Source organism: Mobula hypostoma, chromosome 11 (assembly GCF_963921235.1).
Source record: "Mobula hypostoma chromosome 11, sMobHyp1.1, whole genome shotgun sequence".
Taxonomy (NCBI): Eukaryota; Metazoa; Chordata; class Chondrichthyes; order Myliobatiformes; family Myliobatidae; genus Mobula; species Mobula hypostoma.
This window is the reverse complement of record NC_086107.1, coordinates 52,229,210-52,248,225: the sequence shown is the minus strand read 5'-3', so window position 1 is coordinate 52,248,225 and position 19,016 is coordinate 52,229,210. Positions and strand designations below refer to the sequence as shown.

Here is a 19,016-nt window from a genome sequence, read left to right as displayed (position 1 = left end):
TATGCGTACTCTTTGTTTTGTTTGCCTGCAGATCTTCTGGGCTAAGTCAAACATTTTCCATCAATTCCACAGATTTTAATTATTGCTAACAGTCTTATCTGGAACTCCTTTGAATTGTTTCTATGAGGCTGTATAAACTACATCTGTTCATATTCTCCACAGGTTCAGCTATCTGCTATTCAGTTAGGTCTATTGTTCACAAATCTACGTTGGTTTTTCCTAATCAGTTTAAGCTTTTTTTAAGCTTAATTTCTTAATTACAGTTTTCATTATGTTACGTACCCCGTAACTGGGTTGCCAAACCAGCAGAAATGGACCACTTAGTTGGAGTCTGGATTACTGGAACTAAGAAAGTTTTATTAAAGAAATAAGCAACACAGTACTCTAATCAGAAGGATATAAATGCAACAGTTTAGCAATGATAAAACACACATGTACACAGAACTAGGATAATAGGATCAATCAAGCTTTATCACAGTCTAGGGGTAAAATGATCAGTCATCAAGTGACACAGAGTTCAGTTTAATCCAGTTCGCAGTAGTCGCCGTCGTGTCGTTGGGGGGGGGGAAGAGAGAGAGAGAGAGAGAGAGAGAGAACGAATGAATATGCAAATCGGTTTCCAAACAGACCTTCGATATTCCTCGCAATTAGCTTTCGGGCGAGCCCTTTGTAATGTCCTCTGAGGTCACCGACTGTGAGCCCTCCGTTCCAGATACGATCGTTCTTCTGCGGTGAACCCGGCACCCAGGCAAGGGCGGACACACACACCAGGTACACACCAGGTTCCCGCCCGACCGTATCTTTCCACCCTATGCTTCTATGGCTGGTCCCGCGACCAGACCTCCAAAAAAACTCCCACCAACTTGTGGGGGGGGGGGCACACCGCTTTCAGGGTCTCGTTACCTCGTGGAGTCCTGTGTCTGTTGCCTTAGCGAACCTGTCCCTTTTTATCCCCCTGCTGGGGTATCGCCTGTCCATCAAACTTCAAACAGTTCAGGGTTCAAAGCCACTGGTCTCTGACAATACTCGGAACCGTGTCTCCTTTCGGTAATCTCTCTCGTCTCTCTCTTATTAGCACCTTGCATGTTCCCCCATTGTCCTCTTATCGGCATCAATCTTCTGATAACTGGTTATTTTGTCACAATTAAAACCCCACAAATTTGAATAATGAAAAGATAACATTGTCACAAATCTGCTTCACTTTACAGCAGTACCTGAAAGGTAATACATAGTTTACATTACATTTATGCTTGTGGTCAAATCCGGTCAAATGAAATTTTAGCACAAGTTTTGAGCTTGCATTTCAAATATGCCCAGTTTGTGAAGAAGAGGGAGGAAATAGCTGTCATTTGCGTGTTGTTTGAGGAACTGGAACAGGCTGCTTAAACATTCTCTGAACTGAGCAGACACACAGAAAGGGTGCATAAAAGCAAAATCGGTAAAATTAAAATATTGTAATGTTTCCTTTCTTTGCATTTTGATATGAAGTCATTTGGATATAATGGAGAGAACGTTGGCGGAGGGAAGTCTGCAAAACAGCTAGTTTGATTTTTCATCCATGGATGGGAAAGTAAGATGACTTGAGTACATGATCCATTTTACCAGGTAGAAGCCAATTTCACTGACTGATTCCATAGATAGATATAGAAAAAACAGAAATAGAGTCGGATAAATGGCCTCTCAAGCCTGTTCTGCAATTCAATAAAATTATAAGTTATCTGACCTTGGCTTTGGGTCCATTTCCTGCCTACTCCTCAGAACTCTTGATTATCCTACAAACCTAAAATTTGTTTAGCTCAGCTTTTTATATATTCAATCATACAGTTTCTACAGTTTTCAAAAAATTGCAAAGATTTATGACCTCATGAAAAACTAAATTCTACCTTATGAACCCTCTTCTGAAACCATGCTCCCGGTTCCAGATTCCACAAGGAAGAGAGATATCCTCTAAGTATCTAAACCCCATCAGATTCTTTTATGTTTCAATGAAATCATCACTGATACTTCTGCAATATATCTTCTATCCCAAGAAGACACCAGTGAATTGTCTGAACCGCTTCCACTCACGTGTATCTCTCCTTAAATGAAGACTTTTATACTGCATTCCATCTGCAGCACAGATCAATGCTTTATTTGCCTTCCTAGTTACTTACTATACCTGCATACTATTATTCTGTGTTCCTGACACAATCCCCCTGTTAACTAGCATTCTTGGTTTGCTCTTTAGTTCTTCTTACTAAGTTGGATAATGTAACATCTATTACGCTATTATATCCCTTTGGAAAATGTTTAATGTACTCTTAACTTGCTTTCCCACATTATCTTGAATAGGGACATTGCACTAATGGCTTTCAAGTCTGATGGAACCCTTCCAGAATTTGGGAATTTTGAAAAATCACAGCCAAGGCATCTAGTAGCTCTAGTAGGCATTTTTTTTTCCTTGGGTGTAAGTCATTGATTCCAGGTAACCTGTCAGCCTTTAATCTCTTTAGTTTATCTATTTGTTTTCTTCTTGTGAGGATGATTTTTAATGTTTCTCCCTCTCTAATGACTCCCTCTCCCAAACTCATTTCTACTATTATAGGGATTCTATTAGTGTCTTACACGATGAAGAAAGACATTAAATATTTGTTCTAAATCCTTGCCATTTTGTTATTTCCATTGTAAGTTCCCTGGTCTCATTTTCTAAGAGACAATTCTTTTGCTAAGATTTCTCTTCTTTTTTATTCCACATAAGGTGTCAAAGGAATATCTCACAATAGCCATACTTCAAAGGTTTTCTGGTTCTGATTTGGGCTTCTAACCCAGCTGTTTCAATTAAATTGTGATGCCTCTCTACAATTGAATATCATACTGTACCAATGCAACAGAAAACAGAAACAAGAGGAAATCAGGATGCTGGAAATCAAAATAATACACACAAAATGCTGCAGGAACTTAGCAGGCCAAGCAGCATCTATGGAAGAGAGTAAACAAAATTTCCATAGATACTGCCAGGCTTGCTGGGTCCGCCAGCATTTTGTGTGCATTAAACAGAAAACATAGATGCAAGAGGTCTGAAATAAAAATGGCGTATGTTGGATATTCTCAGCAGTTAGTCAGCTTTGTGATGTAAAAAAAAGACAATAATTCAGGTCAATGAATTGAGGAATTCTTTTTTGCCTTTTCACAGATGCTGGTGAGTTGCTGAATGTTTCCAATATTTCTGTGCTCCTGTGCCCAGCATACATTTCAGTCTCTCGGGATGTGAACAAAAATACTGAATTAAAAGGAAAAAAAAAAATAAGACTCTACGCTGGTGTAATTACATGCCTGCCGTACTTCGGCTTGGTTCAGTTGGCTTTTAGTACAATCATTTCTGGCTTCAGTACAACATTTTTGCAGTGAACAAGAGATTAAGAGCAAATGAATGCATCAGTTTTCTTGAAACTGACGTAACAAATTAACATCTAAGTGGACCGATGAAGCATTCAAGTGACTTGACAAAATACCAAATCGTGTGGTGAGTTGTTGAGAATGGTTTGTCTTTTGGTCTTTTACAGGGACCCTGTGGCAATGCATTAAAAACCGGGATGGACACCAGGCATGATTTTGCAACCTTTATGGTGGGAAAGTTATGAGCCTGAATTTTTAATACGCATTTCTTCTGTTCAAGGCACTCTGTTAGTATTGCAGTCCTAAAATTGCCTTGAGATGTGTTATGTTCAATATCATTTCTGTTTTATCTCTGCAACTTCTGTTTTTAAATCTCTGGTTCATCTTATGCAGGTGGAAATAGATTTCATTCTAAATGCACCCCAACCGGAACAATGCAAAATGCAATTACTACATCTAAATTATGCTGTATTTCTTTGAAGTAATTCATTATCTTGATGATATTTTTAAAATTTTCACTTTTGCAAGTTCCATCAAATAGAAACTGTATCACTTTTAGTCACTCTTGTTCAAGTTCACAACCAGAACTGGTATAAGAAAGAGAAACACTGGAACAGGTAGTACTTGTGGTCAGCAGCAAGCTGCCATCCGTCTGGTAGAGGACTGCATTCATCTTGCACACAATTGCTGCATTCACAGATCAGATTCACAGTAAGTCAACCTCTTGTGGTAATGTTGCCTTCACAAAGTGGGGCCATCTTCCTGCTTTAAGTGCAACCAGGTGCACCTAGATGCCCCTCTCTCTTGATAATGTAGAGGAAACTTGAACATACATAGCCCATATTATACAGGAAAACATTCTATGCTTCAGTCACCCAAATGTCTAACCAAAAGTTAGGTAGAGTAGCACAGTGAATAAGACACCAAACTGGCATCCTGAGACTAACTCTATTGACCCAGATTCATCAATTCAAATTCTAACAGTTATGGGCAATTTAACTTCAGGCACTGAAATAAATTTTAAAATCAGTAAATCAATCCATGAAACTATCAGTGGTAAGAATCTTCCTGCCTTAATGATGTCCTTCCTGATTCACCACCATCAAAGGACTTCAACCACCCTTTCAGGTGAGACAGAAGTCCATCTTCACCTCCTTCAACCTGGTCCATTGCAGGCAATGCTCATGATGAGGCCTCTTCTGTGTTTGTGAAGCAGGTGTAGATGACACAACTACTTGGTCAAACCTCTGTGCTCTGTCCACAATAGTCATTGTGGGCTCATGGTTGCATGCTATTTTCTTCTCACTCTCACGCTGATGTCTGCCCTTAGCCTTCTTCATTGGTATGGAGAGGCCAAACAAAAACTGGAAGAACAATCTCATTTTCCACTTTTATAGCATGTAACCCAATTGTATGAATGCTGAATTTTCTAGTTCAGCATTTCAAACTGAAACATATGACACCTTTTTAAATGGGAATACGGTCCGTTAGCTCCTCGCTAACAGCCACCGGACTCCATAGCGAGAAACCCACCTTTCTCAGGTTCTGTATGTCTAGGGTGTATATGACTTTGGTTCCGTCAAACCCATGAGGTTCGGATGTCTCGCCCACCCAAACCCTAGTCTGTGTGAATGCTGTGTGATTTACTGCTCCCCTGCAATCGCCCATCAGCAAGAAATAACAGATTGTACACTGCATACAATTATAAAGAAAGTATATTTATCTACATTAACTTAACCAAAGAGTTATTAAAGAAAAAAAAAACAAAAAGCCCATTATAATTAAACAGTCAAATATAAACAGAAGTTGGAGCTCATCTTGAAGTTGTCTGTAACTCATGCGCTGGACCCTCGGTCTGTATGAAAGCAACACCTTCTGAATGTCGCCTAAAAACCATCTCAAACAAACGGGCTCTCCCACGGGAGTATTGGTTCTTCCTTCTTGAAACCATTCATTTGTACAAAATTGTTTGTGCAACAGGGACGGCATCCTCAGCCATCTTCCCTCCTGTCTCCTCTCTGCTCTTGCCAAAAACATAGAAACATAGAAAATAGGTGCAGGAGTAGGCCATTCGGCCCTTCGAGCCTGCACCGCCATTTATTATGATCATGGCTGATCATCCAACTCAGAACCCCACCCCAGCCTTCCCTCCATACCCCCTGACCCCCGTAGCCACAAGGGCCATATCTAACTCCATCTTAAATATAGCCAATGAACTGGCCTCAACTGTTTCCTGTGGCAGAGAATTCCACAGATTCACCACTCTCTGTGTGAAGAAGTTTTTCCTAATCTCAGTCCTAAAAGGCTTCCCCTCTATCCTCAAACTGTGGCCCCTCGGTTTGGACTTCCCCAACATCGGGAACAATCTTCCTGCATCTAGCCTGTCCAATCCCTTTAGGATCTTGTACGTTTCAATCAGATCCCCCCTCAATCTTCTAAATTCCAACGAGTACAAGCCCAGTTCATCCAGTCTTTCTTCATATGAAAGTCCTGCCATCCCAGGAATCAATCTGGTGAACCCTCATGGCAAAGATGTCTTTCCTCAGATTAGGGGACTAAAACTGCACACAATACTCCAGGTGTGGTCTCACCAAGGCCTTGAACAACTGCAGTAGTACCTCCCTGCTCCTGTACTCGAATCCTCTCGCTATAAATGCCAGCATACCATTCGCCTTTTTCACCGCCTGCTGTACCTGCATCCCACTTTCAATGACTGGTGTATAATGACACCCGGGTCTCGTTGCACCTCCCCTTTTCCTAATCGGCCACCATTCAGATAATAATCTGTTTTCCTATTTTTGCCACCAAAGTGGATAACTTCACATTTATCCACATTAAATTGCATCTGCCATGAATTTGCCCACTCACCCAACCTATCCAAGTCACCCTGCATCCTCTTAGCATCCTCCTCACTGCTAACACTGCCACCCAGCTTCGTGTCATCCGCAAACTTGGAGATGCTGCATTTAATTCCCTCATCCAAGTCATTAATATATATTGTAAACAACTGGGGTCCCAGCACTGAGCCTTGCTGTACCCCACTAGTCACCGCCTGCCATTCTGAAAAGGTCCCGTTTATTCCCACTCTTTGCTTCCTGTCTGCTAACCAATTCTCCACCCACACCAATACCTTACCCCCAATACCATGTGCTTTAAGTTTGCACACTAATCTCCTGTGTGGGACCTTGTCAAAAGCCTTTTGAAAATCCAAATATACTACATCCACTGGTTCTCCCCTATCCACTCTACTGGTTACATCCTCAAAAAATTCTGTGAGATTCGTCAGACATGATTTTCCTTTCACAAATCCATGCTGACTTTGTCCAATCATTTCACCGCTTTCCAAATGTGCTGTTATCACATCTTTGATAACTGACTCCAGCAGTTTCCCCACCACCGACGTTAGGCTAACCGGTCTATAATTCCCTGGTTTCTCTCTCCCTCCTTTTTTAAAAAGTGGAGTTACATTAGCCACCCTCCAATCCTCAGGAACTAGTCCAGAATCTAACGAGTTTTGAAAAATTATCACTAATGCATCCACTATTTCTTGGGCTACTTCCTTAAGCACTCTAGGATGCAGACCATCTGGCCCTGGGGATTTATCTGCCTTCAATCCTTTCAATTTACCTAACACCACTTCCCTACTAACATGTATTTCGCTCAGTTCCTCCATCTCACTGGACCCTCTGTCCCCTACTATTTCTGGAAGATTATTTATGTCCTCCTTAGTGAAGACAGAACCAAAGTAATTATTCAATTGGTCTGCCATGTCCTTGCTCCCCATAATCAATTCACCTGTTTCTGTCTGCAGGGGACCTACATTTGTCTTTACCAGTCTTTTCCTTTTTACATATCTATAAAACGACCTCAACCCACACCACTGTCCCTCACAAAACCTCTCCGCCTAGCATTCTCTAGAATCTTCTGCCAATTCCACCATCCTGATTGGCTGACACCACATTCCCAAGTTGAAAAACAAAGCCCTTTATCTCAGCTCAAATCCAAACAGGCTGAAAGCAGCAAACACGAGGAAATCTGCAGATGTTAGAATTTCAAGCAACACACATAAAAGTTGCTGGTGAACGCAGCAGGCCAGGCAGCATCTATAGGAAACAGTACAGTCAACATTTTGATTTGATCTCTTACTAGCTCTTCTTTCAGTTCGTCCTGACAACGGGTCTCGGCCCGAAACATTGACTGTACCTCTTCCTATAGATGCTGCCTGGCCTGCTGCGTTCACCAGCAACTTTTATGTGCGTAGGCTGAAAGCAGAATAGACTATTCTTACAGAACTGCTAAAATGAAATAGCAGTAATAATCTTAATCAGACCATTACACTCCACCCCCCAACCAAAAATAGACATGTCCTCATGACTTTGAAACTTATCAAACCATCATTAAAAAGTTTCCAAAGGAATTCTGTGATGTCAGGACCTCCAATCCATTTGCTTCCGAAAACTCCAGCTTCAACAACAAACAACTGTCGTATGGCTACTCATCAGTACTAAGCCCCTGAATCTCAAGGGCACTGAGTGGTGTCAATGGTAAATGCATCAAATACTGATCATAAAAGGATTTATAAAGCAAAGTAACTTGAGAATCTGTGTCAAGTATGGTTTTACATAAACACCTTCAATCTGTATGGATACAGCAGAGCTTGGTCCAACTAAACTTTCAGGAATAGTGTTTGGTGCTTTAGTATTTCCCTTGACACACTGATAGGAACGTATCCTCTCCAAAACGTCAGCCCATTCCTTTACTGGGTACCTCCAGAATTTTACCTCTTTTTTTTGCTGTTTTATTAACCACTGATTTACTGTCCAATGATTTTTCTGTCCTTCACACTCCCGCTTGAACTGTCCATCTTCTCCACAGTTGTAACAGAAAACACCGGTCACTTCCCTGGTCAAGGGACCCCACTCAGCAGCAGCTCTCGCCTTGGTACATCTCACCAGTGGGTCTGGCTTCCTATCGGCCTTGTCAGGCTTGGTGGCAGCACCAACTGATATCATCCAAAATACCTCGGCCCCTCAGATCTTTCCAACATCCTACAAAATCCTGCTTGTGTGGCATCAGGAGTCACTTTAGCAACAGAGGCTACTACCGAGGACTGTGCCCTGCTGATGGAGGCCTCACACTCCTCCATTGCGTTTTTCTCCTCTAACTTCTCTGAGTAACTCAGTTAAAGATGAAGGAGAGCTCATCTTTTGGGTCATTCAAATATGTCATGTGACAACACACCCTTCACAACTTGCTCCATCTTCAAGCAATTTCTCTCAGACAGCTGAATGCCCCCTTTGTGGCACAAACAGTGCAGCAGCTTCTCCAACTTGAAAATGTAGACAGACAACTTCTCTCCTTCTTCCTAGAATGCGTGCCTAAACTTCATCCTAAGATCGGCTGCACTTCCAGCAGTGCCAAAAGCATCTTTCAGAGCTTGCAGATAATTAGCTGAAGCAGCAAATGGATTTTCTGCCTTGAGGAACCTCACTATATCAGCCACCGGCCCCTTTAAACTCTCTACCAGTCTCAGTTTGTTTCATGTTACCTACGCACTGCCATTCATTAACAAAGCCCCTTATCTCAGCTCAAACCCAAACAGGCTGCTCTTACAGATCTGCTAAAATAAAATACCTACAGCATAGCAGTAACAATCTTAACCAGTTTACAGCTTTTGCCCCCACAGATGCTGCTTGACCTGCTAAGTTCTTCCAGTATTCTGTTTTATTTTGTTCCATGTTAATTGCTGATTGAAATCACTAAACCAATCATTCAGTTCAAGGGAAATTAGGGGTGATGGTAAAAGCTGGTTCAACCAGCTGTGACCAGATACTACGAACAAATTAAGAGAAAAATAACTACATAGGAAATAAGAAGTGATTCTTCTGCTCTTACCTGTTGTATATTCAGGCCTGATGATTGTGGTGTTGACATAGGTAACACTTTACCCAGGAAACCAGTCACTTGATTTAAAGAAAACCTTCATTAACATATAAAACTATGCAATTTATTACAGTTTAAAAAATACATGAATAGACACTACCTCTTCAATTTTACTGAAGACATACACGAAAATTTGTTCCATAAAGTTTTTTTGAACTAGCATGTTTAATATTTTTGCAGTTCTTACAGACTAAAAAATAATGGAGTAAAACAGCAATTGAACACTGGATCTTGCCTTCTCTTTTCTCCTTCCTTTCCTGCCACTGTTTACAAGAATAACATTTCACAAGAGCCTGCAGTTTCCCATATATAGGCCTCATTCGTTTGTGAGCCAGGATTGTGATTGCAGGCAATCAATAAGAAAGTCAGTCCTGATATTGTCTCTAACCCATGAATATTGACTGTTTTCTTAATGAACTTCCAAATCAGGAACAGGACTTCCGGGTCATCAAGGGAATGGCGGCGTAAGGAAAAGGTCTCTCGACAAAAAAGAAGGTAAACTGCCCCAAAATCGAATTTAGACAAATACTTAATATTGCATAACTATATTAATAAAAGGGGCAAGGATGATGTCTAAGAACAAGAATAAAAAGTCCGCTTCGAAGGCTGATAAACATAAAGAGATGCAGCAAGGCGACGGGCCTAGCTCCCCCACGGCAAGCCAGGACGGAGATAATGAGGGGGAATCGGTGACTCTGTCTTTGATTCTCGGAGAGATTCGCGAGTTCCGACAAGATAACAGCAAACAGCTGGAAGATATTAAAGGAGAAATAGTAAAAACTAACTCGCGGATAGATGAAGCCGAAGCGAGGATTGTTGGAATTGAAGAGAAGCTACAAAATGCCGAGGAAGTGATAGCAGAAATGCTGAAGCTACAAGACCAACTCCAGCGGAAACTAATAGATCAAGAAGGCCGCTCGAGAAGGGAAAATGTGAGGATCTACGGAGTTCCCGAAGGAACCGAAGGTAAACCCGGATTGATGATTCCCTTCGTGGAGAAGCTGCTTAGAGAGAACCTTGATATACCGGCCGCAAAAGACCTACAGATAGAAAGGGCTCACCGTGCGTTGGCACCACAGCCTCCGGCAGGCACCCAGCCCAGATCGATTCTGATCAGATTTCTCAGCTACAGAACGAAGGAAGAGGTGCTTAAAAGAGCATGGCAAAAGAAAGGTTTCGTGTGGAACAACTGTAAAATCAGTTTAGACCACGACTACGCACCGGGGATTCTTGCCAGACGGAAGGAATATACGGAAACACGGAGTGTCCTGAAGGAAAACAACATCAGATTCCAGACCCTGTATCCAGCTCGGCTGAGAGTCTTTTACGACGAAGGGACAAAAACTTACGCTACGGTGGAGGAGGCAACGTCGGACCTGGCGGACCGGGGACTACCTATTAAAGTTATCACCCAACCGGAGTCGCTACTGGAGAGGATTCGGCAGAAGTCGTGGCAGTTAGTGGGGTGAGGACGCTCCACTCGAACCAGAGTGTCAAACTACAAGGAAAAGCTGCAAATATTCAGACGCGAAATGTACAGAGAATACAGATTAATTAAGAGAAATGACTGAAAAGAGTAAATCGGACTTAAAAGTAAAATGAAAACTGGTAACTGAAAATAATCTAGGCGGAATAACTTGAATGATAGCAATATGGTCGAGACATAAATAGGAGAAAATTCTCTATGATTATTCAAACTGCTGAGGGCCCTCTAACACAGGGTGAATATAGAGGTTATCCCTCTGAACTGAGGAGGGTCGGTGCTCAGGCCTCACTGTGGGAAGTCGGGGAAAATTTTCAAATGTTATACGTTCAGAAATGTCTAGGGTGTGGTTATATGTCTTGGTTTACTGTTGAGAAGGGATTGCTTACTGTTTGGTTAGAAAAGGAGAGTGCTTTTTTTCTACTAGAGAAAAATGCAAACTGAATTGGTAAAAATAATTTCCTATAATGTTAATGGGGTTTTGAATCCAATTAAAAGAAATAAGATTATGTCTAAATTGAAAAAAGAGAGGGCACAAATAGCTTTCCTCCAGGAAACACATATGAGCCAATCTGAACATGGAAAATTAAAAAGAATGGGCTTTAAGCATGTATTTTATTCATCATATAAATCGAGTCACAAAAGAGGGGTAGCTACTTTAATATCAAGTACTCTTAATTATGAACATATTTCAGAGACTAGAGACAAAGAAGGACGGTTTGTAAAAATCACAGGAAGAATAGAAGGTACAGAAATAACATTGCTGAATGTTTATGCTCCTCCAGGTAGTGAATGGTCATTTTATAGACACATTTTTGACCTAATGGTCAGTTCTCGAGGGGTAGTAATTTGTGGAGGGGATTTTAATATTAGATTAAATCCTATATTAGATTCTTCAAGAATAGTTACTCAGAATAAACCTCTGACTCGGAAAGTGAATTCATTGATGGAGGAGTTGGGAATTATAGATGTTTGGAGGGAATTACACCCTACTAGTAAAGATTACACATATTACTCTTTCCCTCATTCAGCCTATTCAAGGATAGACTATTTCTTTATCTTTAATACAGATAGACTCAGGATAAAAAGCTGTAATATTGCAACAATTGATCTGCCGGATCATAGCCCAGTCTCTATGTCTCTAATCCTGGAAAGGAAAATGAGGAAAACACTATGGAGGCTAAACTCACATATACTTAATAACCCAAAAGTAATGGAGAGATTAAGGGGAGAAATCAAAGAATATCTAGACCTTAATGACACGGGAGAAACATCACCAGTGATTTTATGGGATACATTGAAAGCTGTACTGAGAGGGAAAATTACTTCCATTACTACTCACATGAAAAAAATCAATGCACAAAAATTAGCAGACCTTCAAGGAAAATTAAAACAACTTCAAGTTGGAGATAGCAACAAAAGTAATTCAAATCGAAAACAGGAAATTAGGAAATTGCAAAGTGAAATTGATGATATTTATACGTTGGAAACTCAAAGAAATTTTCTTTACCTGAGACAAAAGAATTATGAAGTAGGAGGTAAATCAGCTAGATTATTAGCATATAAATTATGAAAACAACAAGCAGACAATACAATTCATAAAATAAAGAATCCAAAGACAAAGCTTGTGGAGAGTACAATAGGGAAAATTCAAGAGAGTTTTGAAACGTATTATCGAGAGCTGTACTCCCAACCCCGGGCCCCCAATGAGCCCTACATAGACAGTGTATTGAATTTTTTAGATCTACCTAAACTTACAGATTTACAAAATGAAAGTTTATTAGAACCAGTAACTGTCAAAGAACTGAACGTGGCTATCTCTAGGTTAAAGGCTGGAAAGTCCCCGGGTTCTGATGGGTTTACCTCAGAGTGGTACAAGTCCCTGAAGACACAGTTAGCCCCATTACTACTTAACACCTTTAATTGGATCCTGCAGAGAGGAGAAACTCCACCTTCCTGGAGAGAAGCGATTATTTCAGTTATTCCTAAAGAGGGTAAAGATAAACTAGAATGTGGCAATTATCGGCCAATTAGTGTTCTTAATTTAGATTACAAACTATTTACATCTATATTAGCGCGCAGATTGGAAAAGCTTTTACCTGGCCTAATCCATTTAGACCAGATTGGATTTATTCAACAAAGACAAACACAGGACAACATAAGGAGAACTCTGCACATATTAGAACAGGTTAATAAGAACGAGACAGAGACAATGGTAGTAGGATTGGACGCTGAGAAAGCTTTTGATTCGGTTAGTTGGGCATTCCTATACAGAGTGTTAGGAAGATTCGGCTTTCAAGAAAGGTTTATTAAAGTAATTCAGACTCTGTATGACAGCCCAACAGCCCGAATTAAGATAAATGGGGACCTCTCTGACTCCTTCATTTTAGAGAGAGGCACTAGACAGGGATGCCCAATTTCTCCTCTCCTTTTTGCGCTATATATTGAACCACTTGCCCAACTAATAAGACAGAGCGAAATCGTAAAAGGTATCAAGGTGGCAGGGATTGAACAAAAAGTGGCGTTATTCGCAGATGATGTTTTGGTTTATCTGAGTGAACCAGAAAAATCATTTATAGGATTGTTTACACTGTTGGATGACTTTGGGAAAATATCAGGTTATAAAATAAATGTAAAGAAACCGCAGGTTATGTCCCTAAATTATATACCATCCAAAAAATTGCAGGATACATATGATCTTAAGTGGGAAGCTAAATCATTAAAATATTTAGGAATAACCCTGCCGAAGGATCTTTCAACACTGTCACAGGTAAATTATGGGCCATTAATCTCAGAGATAAAAGCAGATATGCATAGATGGAATCTTATCCCCTTTTTAAGTTTAAATTCAAGGATAAATACTGTAAAAATGAATATTCTTCCTCGGTTATTATATCTTTTCCGTACTTTACCAGTGGAGGTGGATGATAATCAATTCAGGGAATGGGACAAATGGATTTCCCGCTTCATTTGGCAAGGAAGGAAACCTAGAATTCGATATAACACCTTACAGTTAGGGAAGGAAAGAGGAGGTATGGTTCTTCCTTGCCTGAGAAATTATTTTTATGCCTCACAGATAACCCCTCTGTTATATTGGTGTAATAGGGAATACAAGGCTAGATGGAAGGAAATAGAATTTGGATTAGTTGACAGTTTTCCTCTTCAGGCCTCAATAGCTGACAAAGGATTGATGGCCCAGTTGGAAAAATTTAATAATGCTTGGATAAATCTTACATTAAAAGTATGGCAGAAGGTGGTTAATTCATGTGGAATTAATAACATGCTAAAACTCTTTAGATGGTGTGCATATGATACCGAATTCCTTCCCAACAGAGGAGATAAAAGATTTGAGCTATGGATAAAGAAAGGTCTTACAACCTACCTCTCATTTATAGATAAAAGAGTATTACAAAGTTTCCAAATCCTGCAGGACAAACATGGCCTAGAACATAATGACTTTTTTAGGTACCTTCAAATACGAAACTATGTTAACCAGAGTTGTAGATATACAGACCTATCAACAGTAGAATTAGAATTTTTCAAGATTCTGAATTCGGCTTGCAGTTCAATACCTAGTAAATCAGTTTCTCGCCTATGTAATGCACTCTCCCATGCTAAAAATGTAAATACACTGTATATTAAAGAGAAGTGGGAGAAAGAAGCGGGGTTGGTACTTTCAGAGGAGGCTTGGGGGAAAATCTGCAGCTCTCAATGGTCCTCGACTAATTCTTTGACTTGGAAAGAACATTGTTGGAAAAACATTATAAGATACTTCAAGACCCCATATCAGGAAAAATATAAAGATACAAATGTGATGTGTTGGAGAAGGTGCGGCTCCAAGGAGGCAAATCATTTTCATATTTTCTGGGATTGCCCTAAATTAAGTCTATTTTGGGAAGGTATTCATAGAACATTAGTTAAGGTACTTAGGTCCCAGATACCTCTGAACTTTGAGACGCTCTATTTGGGGCATGTATTGTTCCTTGAACAGAAGGAAGATATAAAGTTGCTGCAGGCCCTCTTAGCGGCAAGTAAGAAATCAATCACTAGAAAATGGCTAAATCCAATACCACCTACATTAGAAGATTGGTACGAAATTATCTTGGAAATATTTAAAATGGAAAAGTTGACCTACTCCCTGAGAACTCAAAAAGAAACATTTTATCAAATCTGGAATAAATGGATTGAATATATAACCCCAATGCGAGCAGACTTTAGATGACTCTCCTAATGATTTATATTGCTCTTCTCATCAACACAGTAATATTGCTAACGTAAGCACCCCTAGTCTAAATGTTTGTTGTTTTTTTTTGGAAAATAGAGAATTAACACAAGTAAAGGGAAAGATTTGGGAAAGGGATAAAAAAAAAAGAAAAAATTAAGTAAATAAGTACATAGGGATTGGATAATTATGTCTGTGGGCAGGAACAAGCACGAACAAATTGGGATATAAACACCTACAATGATTGGTATATAGGCTTGTATGCAACATTTTGGACCAGTGGAAAAGGTCCAGAAGGGTTGTATGGAAACTATTATTACCAATTTTCTTAACAACTAATTTCATTACTTAGCCTAATAGGTTAGATTTACCACAGTACATAATTATCTATTTAAATGTTTATTTTGCTGTTATATCATCTCAATGTGTACTTAAGAATGTATAAATAATTGTAGTTTTATACATATAAAAAATGGAAAAGGTTATATGTGTGAAAAAAGTACATGATAATTGTGAACTCCTTATCCAAATAAAAATAAAATTAAAAAAAAAGAACTTCCAAATCAGTCAGCTGATAAGGATGAGTCCCTCGGCACACAATTTGAAAAGGTCTCTAATTAGGTAATACTTGTTTAATATAAGACTTTTCTAGGCAGTCAATGTTGCAATGGCAGACCATTTGCTGTTGTGGAAAGTGCATCTGACAGGTTTGTCTAATACTTCAGGTGTTATTTCTTAACAGAGCATGATACTGTGGTACTAAACCAAATACTGCAGAAGACTTCCATGTGCAGAACACATGAGCAAAGGTGACTATGATGTTATTGGTTTCCATTAGCAGGTAGAACTAATGTTCTTGAGGATGCACTCAAATTTGAAAAGAGCAACATTTGCTAAAATGGTCGAAGATAAATTATTGTTTCCACACTAAAGGGTTTAGAATTCTACTGATACTTTAAATGAGATTCTGTATCTTTAAAAATACTTCACAAAGTAACCACATTTATCTTAAGCTCTTATAAAGAAGATCTCATATAGAAACAGCCAAATCTTGCATAAAGGCAAATTATATGTAACAAATTATTTTTATCAGTTTAAAAGAGTAGAATTTTTAAAAAATATTTGCGTGGCATGCTTCAAGGAAGTAAAAATTTCCATTTGTTCAATAAGAAGTCAGAAAGGAGTGAAGACAGTAAAATATTTTATTAGTATTTTTGTCACAAGAAGAAAACTAAGTGCGAAAGCCAATGCAGAATCTCAAATAAAACAAGATTATTTTTACTCACAAAACAAATGAATCTATCAAACATGAGGAAATCTGCAAATGCTGGAAATTCAAGCAACATACACAAAAAATGCTGGTGAATGCAGCAGGCCAGGCAGCATCTACAGGAAGAAGTACAGTCAACGTATCGTACCTCTTCCTATAGATGCTGCCTGGCCTGCTGCGTTCACCAGCATTTTGTGTGTGTGTGTTAAATGAATCTATCAATAAGATTAGCTGTGCCAATTAACTCTTCTAAAAGAAAAGGATAAATATTTGAGATTGAAATAAACAGAATGTAATAACGTACTTAATAGTTTGAAAAGTATGATTGCTATAAAGAACAAGAAGGCTGCTGAAGTGCTGGGGCCATGAAATATTATTTGTGGACTATGTGTAAATGATGATGGGTGATCATGCAATACAGTCTTAGAAAGAGTAATTTAAACTGATTTTCTCTTGGGTATATTCATTGGTAATATGAAAACAATGTTGGATTCTCATTTGAGTATACTGCAACAATATTGGTAAGGCATTAAGAAAGCTTAAAATCTGAGTTATCTATTCACCAATATAACGCCCCCCCCAAAAAATATGGCCAGCATCTTCAGCAGGGATCACACTGGAGAAGCATTGTACCCTTTCACATTTACAAAATTATGACCTTATAATACAAAAATTATCTTTTTATCTGATGAAAACACATTTCTATTAACAAGAGGTGACAATTCTGGTCTCAGATATTTTCAGTTAATTTTTACAGTATCTCTACCTGGATGTACTGCAGTGTTTTCCATTGAACCAGCCAGTGAATTAAAGTGAATGCATTGATCTTTGTTATCCATCATCTGACCCGGAGGAAGAACATTGATTGCTTTCAGTTGCCCGGGGTTTGTACTATTTACGACAAACATCTGAGTACCTTTCAGTTGATAGAAAACCTACTCAATAAATGAAAAATAAAAAAATTGTATCTTAATACCATCAATGTGTAAAGAATCTTTAACTTCTGATATCTGTCTTAAAATGTTAACTTGCCAATTAAACAATGTCATGCTGTCTAAATTTATGGTTTAAATGGAAAATATATTTAAATATTTCTTACAAACATTTTGATGGTGAAATTAAAAAATAGAAAATAAAAATGTTCTAAATACGGAACAGTGATAGAGATTATGCAGAACTGATGATAAGCTTGGTATTTGGTCTCACTGCAATTTTTTTTGGCCCATTGCTCTTCTTGAGCATCAATAACATTAAATGATTAGAAGATAATCTCGTACTGGGCCACAAGGCTTAGGACAGACTTTAATTTTAACTTTGTGCATATTGTAATCAAGGAGCACACTAGACTCTCAGGTAAGAATGCTAATTACTGCATTAAACCTGCCTTAAATTTTGAAGTGCCAAAATTTGTTCTATGCATCATCTACCATGTCAACAAGGAAGGGCCAAGCTTATCTTCTATGAAAGTCTATGATAAATACCCAAGCTATCTCTTATCTTGCTTCCCATAGACGCTTATAGCAGGGGTGGTGAACCTATGGCACATGTGCCCAAGATGGCACGCATAAAAATTCCGTTGGCACCTGGTATATGTGTCACCCCTCAAATCGTTAAACCCTAACCATAATAAAAAATCATGTAATGATTATCTTTACTACTAAATGAAGCAGCAAATGGCTTTTTCTACAACCCAAGAGCAGTGAGATATTTTCACAGGAAATATTTCACACTGGCTTTGCACAGCTAGAGAGTTGCAAGAACATATGACTTTGGATGAGCAGTTTTGAAATGCTCACAGATCTGGTGTATACATCAGTATTTGGATAGTAAATGGTTGGGCCAGTGGCATTGGCTTCGCTCTGCTTATATTCTTTCTTCTATTGTTTGTGTTTGAACACATATTCAGTGATCATAATGGTTAATACTATATATATAGTTTATCACCTCCACGAATATTTACTTTTTTGCAATAAACATATCCATATTAGTAAAACTATGTTAGTTAAGCTTACCAATGAGCAAATTTTAAATTGTGGTGGGTTCTTGGACTGGCCGTGTGGCCTGAGATTTCGATATCTCCAGGAGTGGCATGGAAGATGTGCAACTCCAGGGTGTGGCCCCATAGACAACCTGCTTCTACACCGTTATCACTGAATGAAGCGTCATGGGAGACAGAAACATCCAGACAGCAGGCCGTGTGCGCTGCTGTTAGAAAAGGACCCCTGTACTTGAGTAATCCTCTCTCTCTTTTGATGGTGAGAGCCTGTTGGTCCTTGAGTTTGGTGACTTGGAGAAGTGCCATGGAAAATGCAACAACAAAACAGTGAGCAGCTGGTCTTCTGCTCTCCTTGTTGCAGAGGTGATCTCGCTCTCCCTCGCTAGTAAGGGAGAGCCTGTCTGAGATATGAGATGGTGGGTTATGGACTGTAGTTTTTGATGGACTGTAGATCAAGGTCTCTTTGGAGGCTTTTGCTATTGCTTGCATGGTGGGGGGGGGAAGGGAGAGGGGCAGGGTTGATCCTTCTGCTGTAGTGCGTGGGAGGGGAAGGGAGGTTTTGGGGATCTGATGTTTCTGTCATTATTTGGGGTTTTTTTCTGTTTCATGGATGTCTGTAAAGAATAAGAATTTCAGGTTGTATACTGCACACATTCTCTGATATTAAATTGAACCCTTTCAACCCTTTTCAGCTTGTTCCTTATGTTAGAAACACCAGCAAAGGAAA

At 39.3% G+C, this 19,016-nt stretch overlaps 1 protein-coding gene across 1 annotated transcript in view; it reads right to left on the bottom strand.

The window, feature by feature from the left end:
* tesmin (testis expressed metallothionein like protein) overlaps positions 1-19,016 on the bottom strand; it is a 92,184-nt gene that overhangs the window by 56,647 nt on the left and 16,521 nt on the right. Inside the window, exons 2-3 of the mRNA XM_063061472.1 lie at positions 17,060-17,228; positions 9,271-9,338 (exon numbers count right to left, since the gene is read on the bottom strand). Coding sequence (XP_062917542.1) covers positions 9,271-9,338; positions 17,060-17,201 — 210 coding nt within the window. The 5' untranslated portion in view covers positions 17,202-17,228. The remainder of the gene's footprint in view (positions 1-9,270; positions 9,339-17,059; positions 17,229-19,016) is intronic.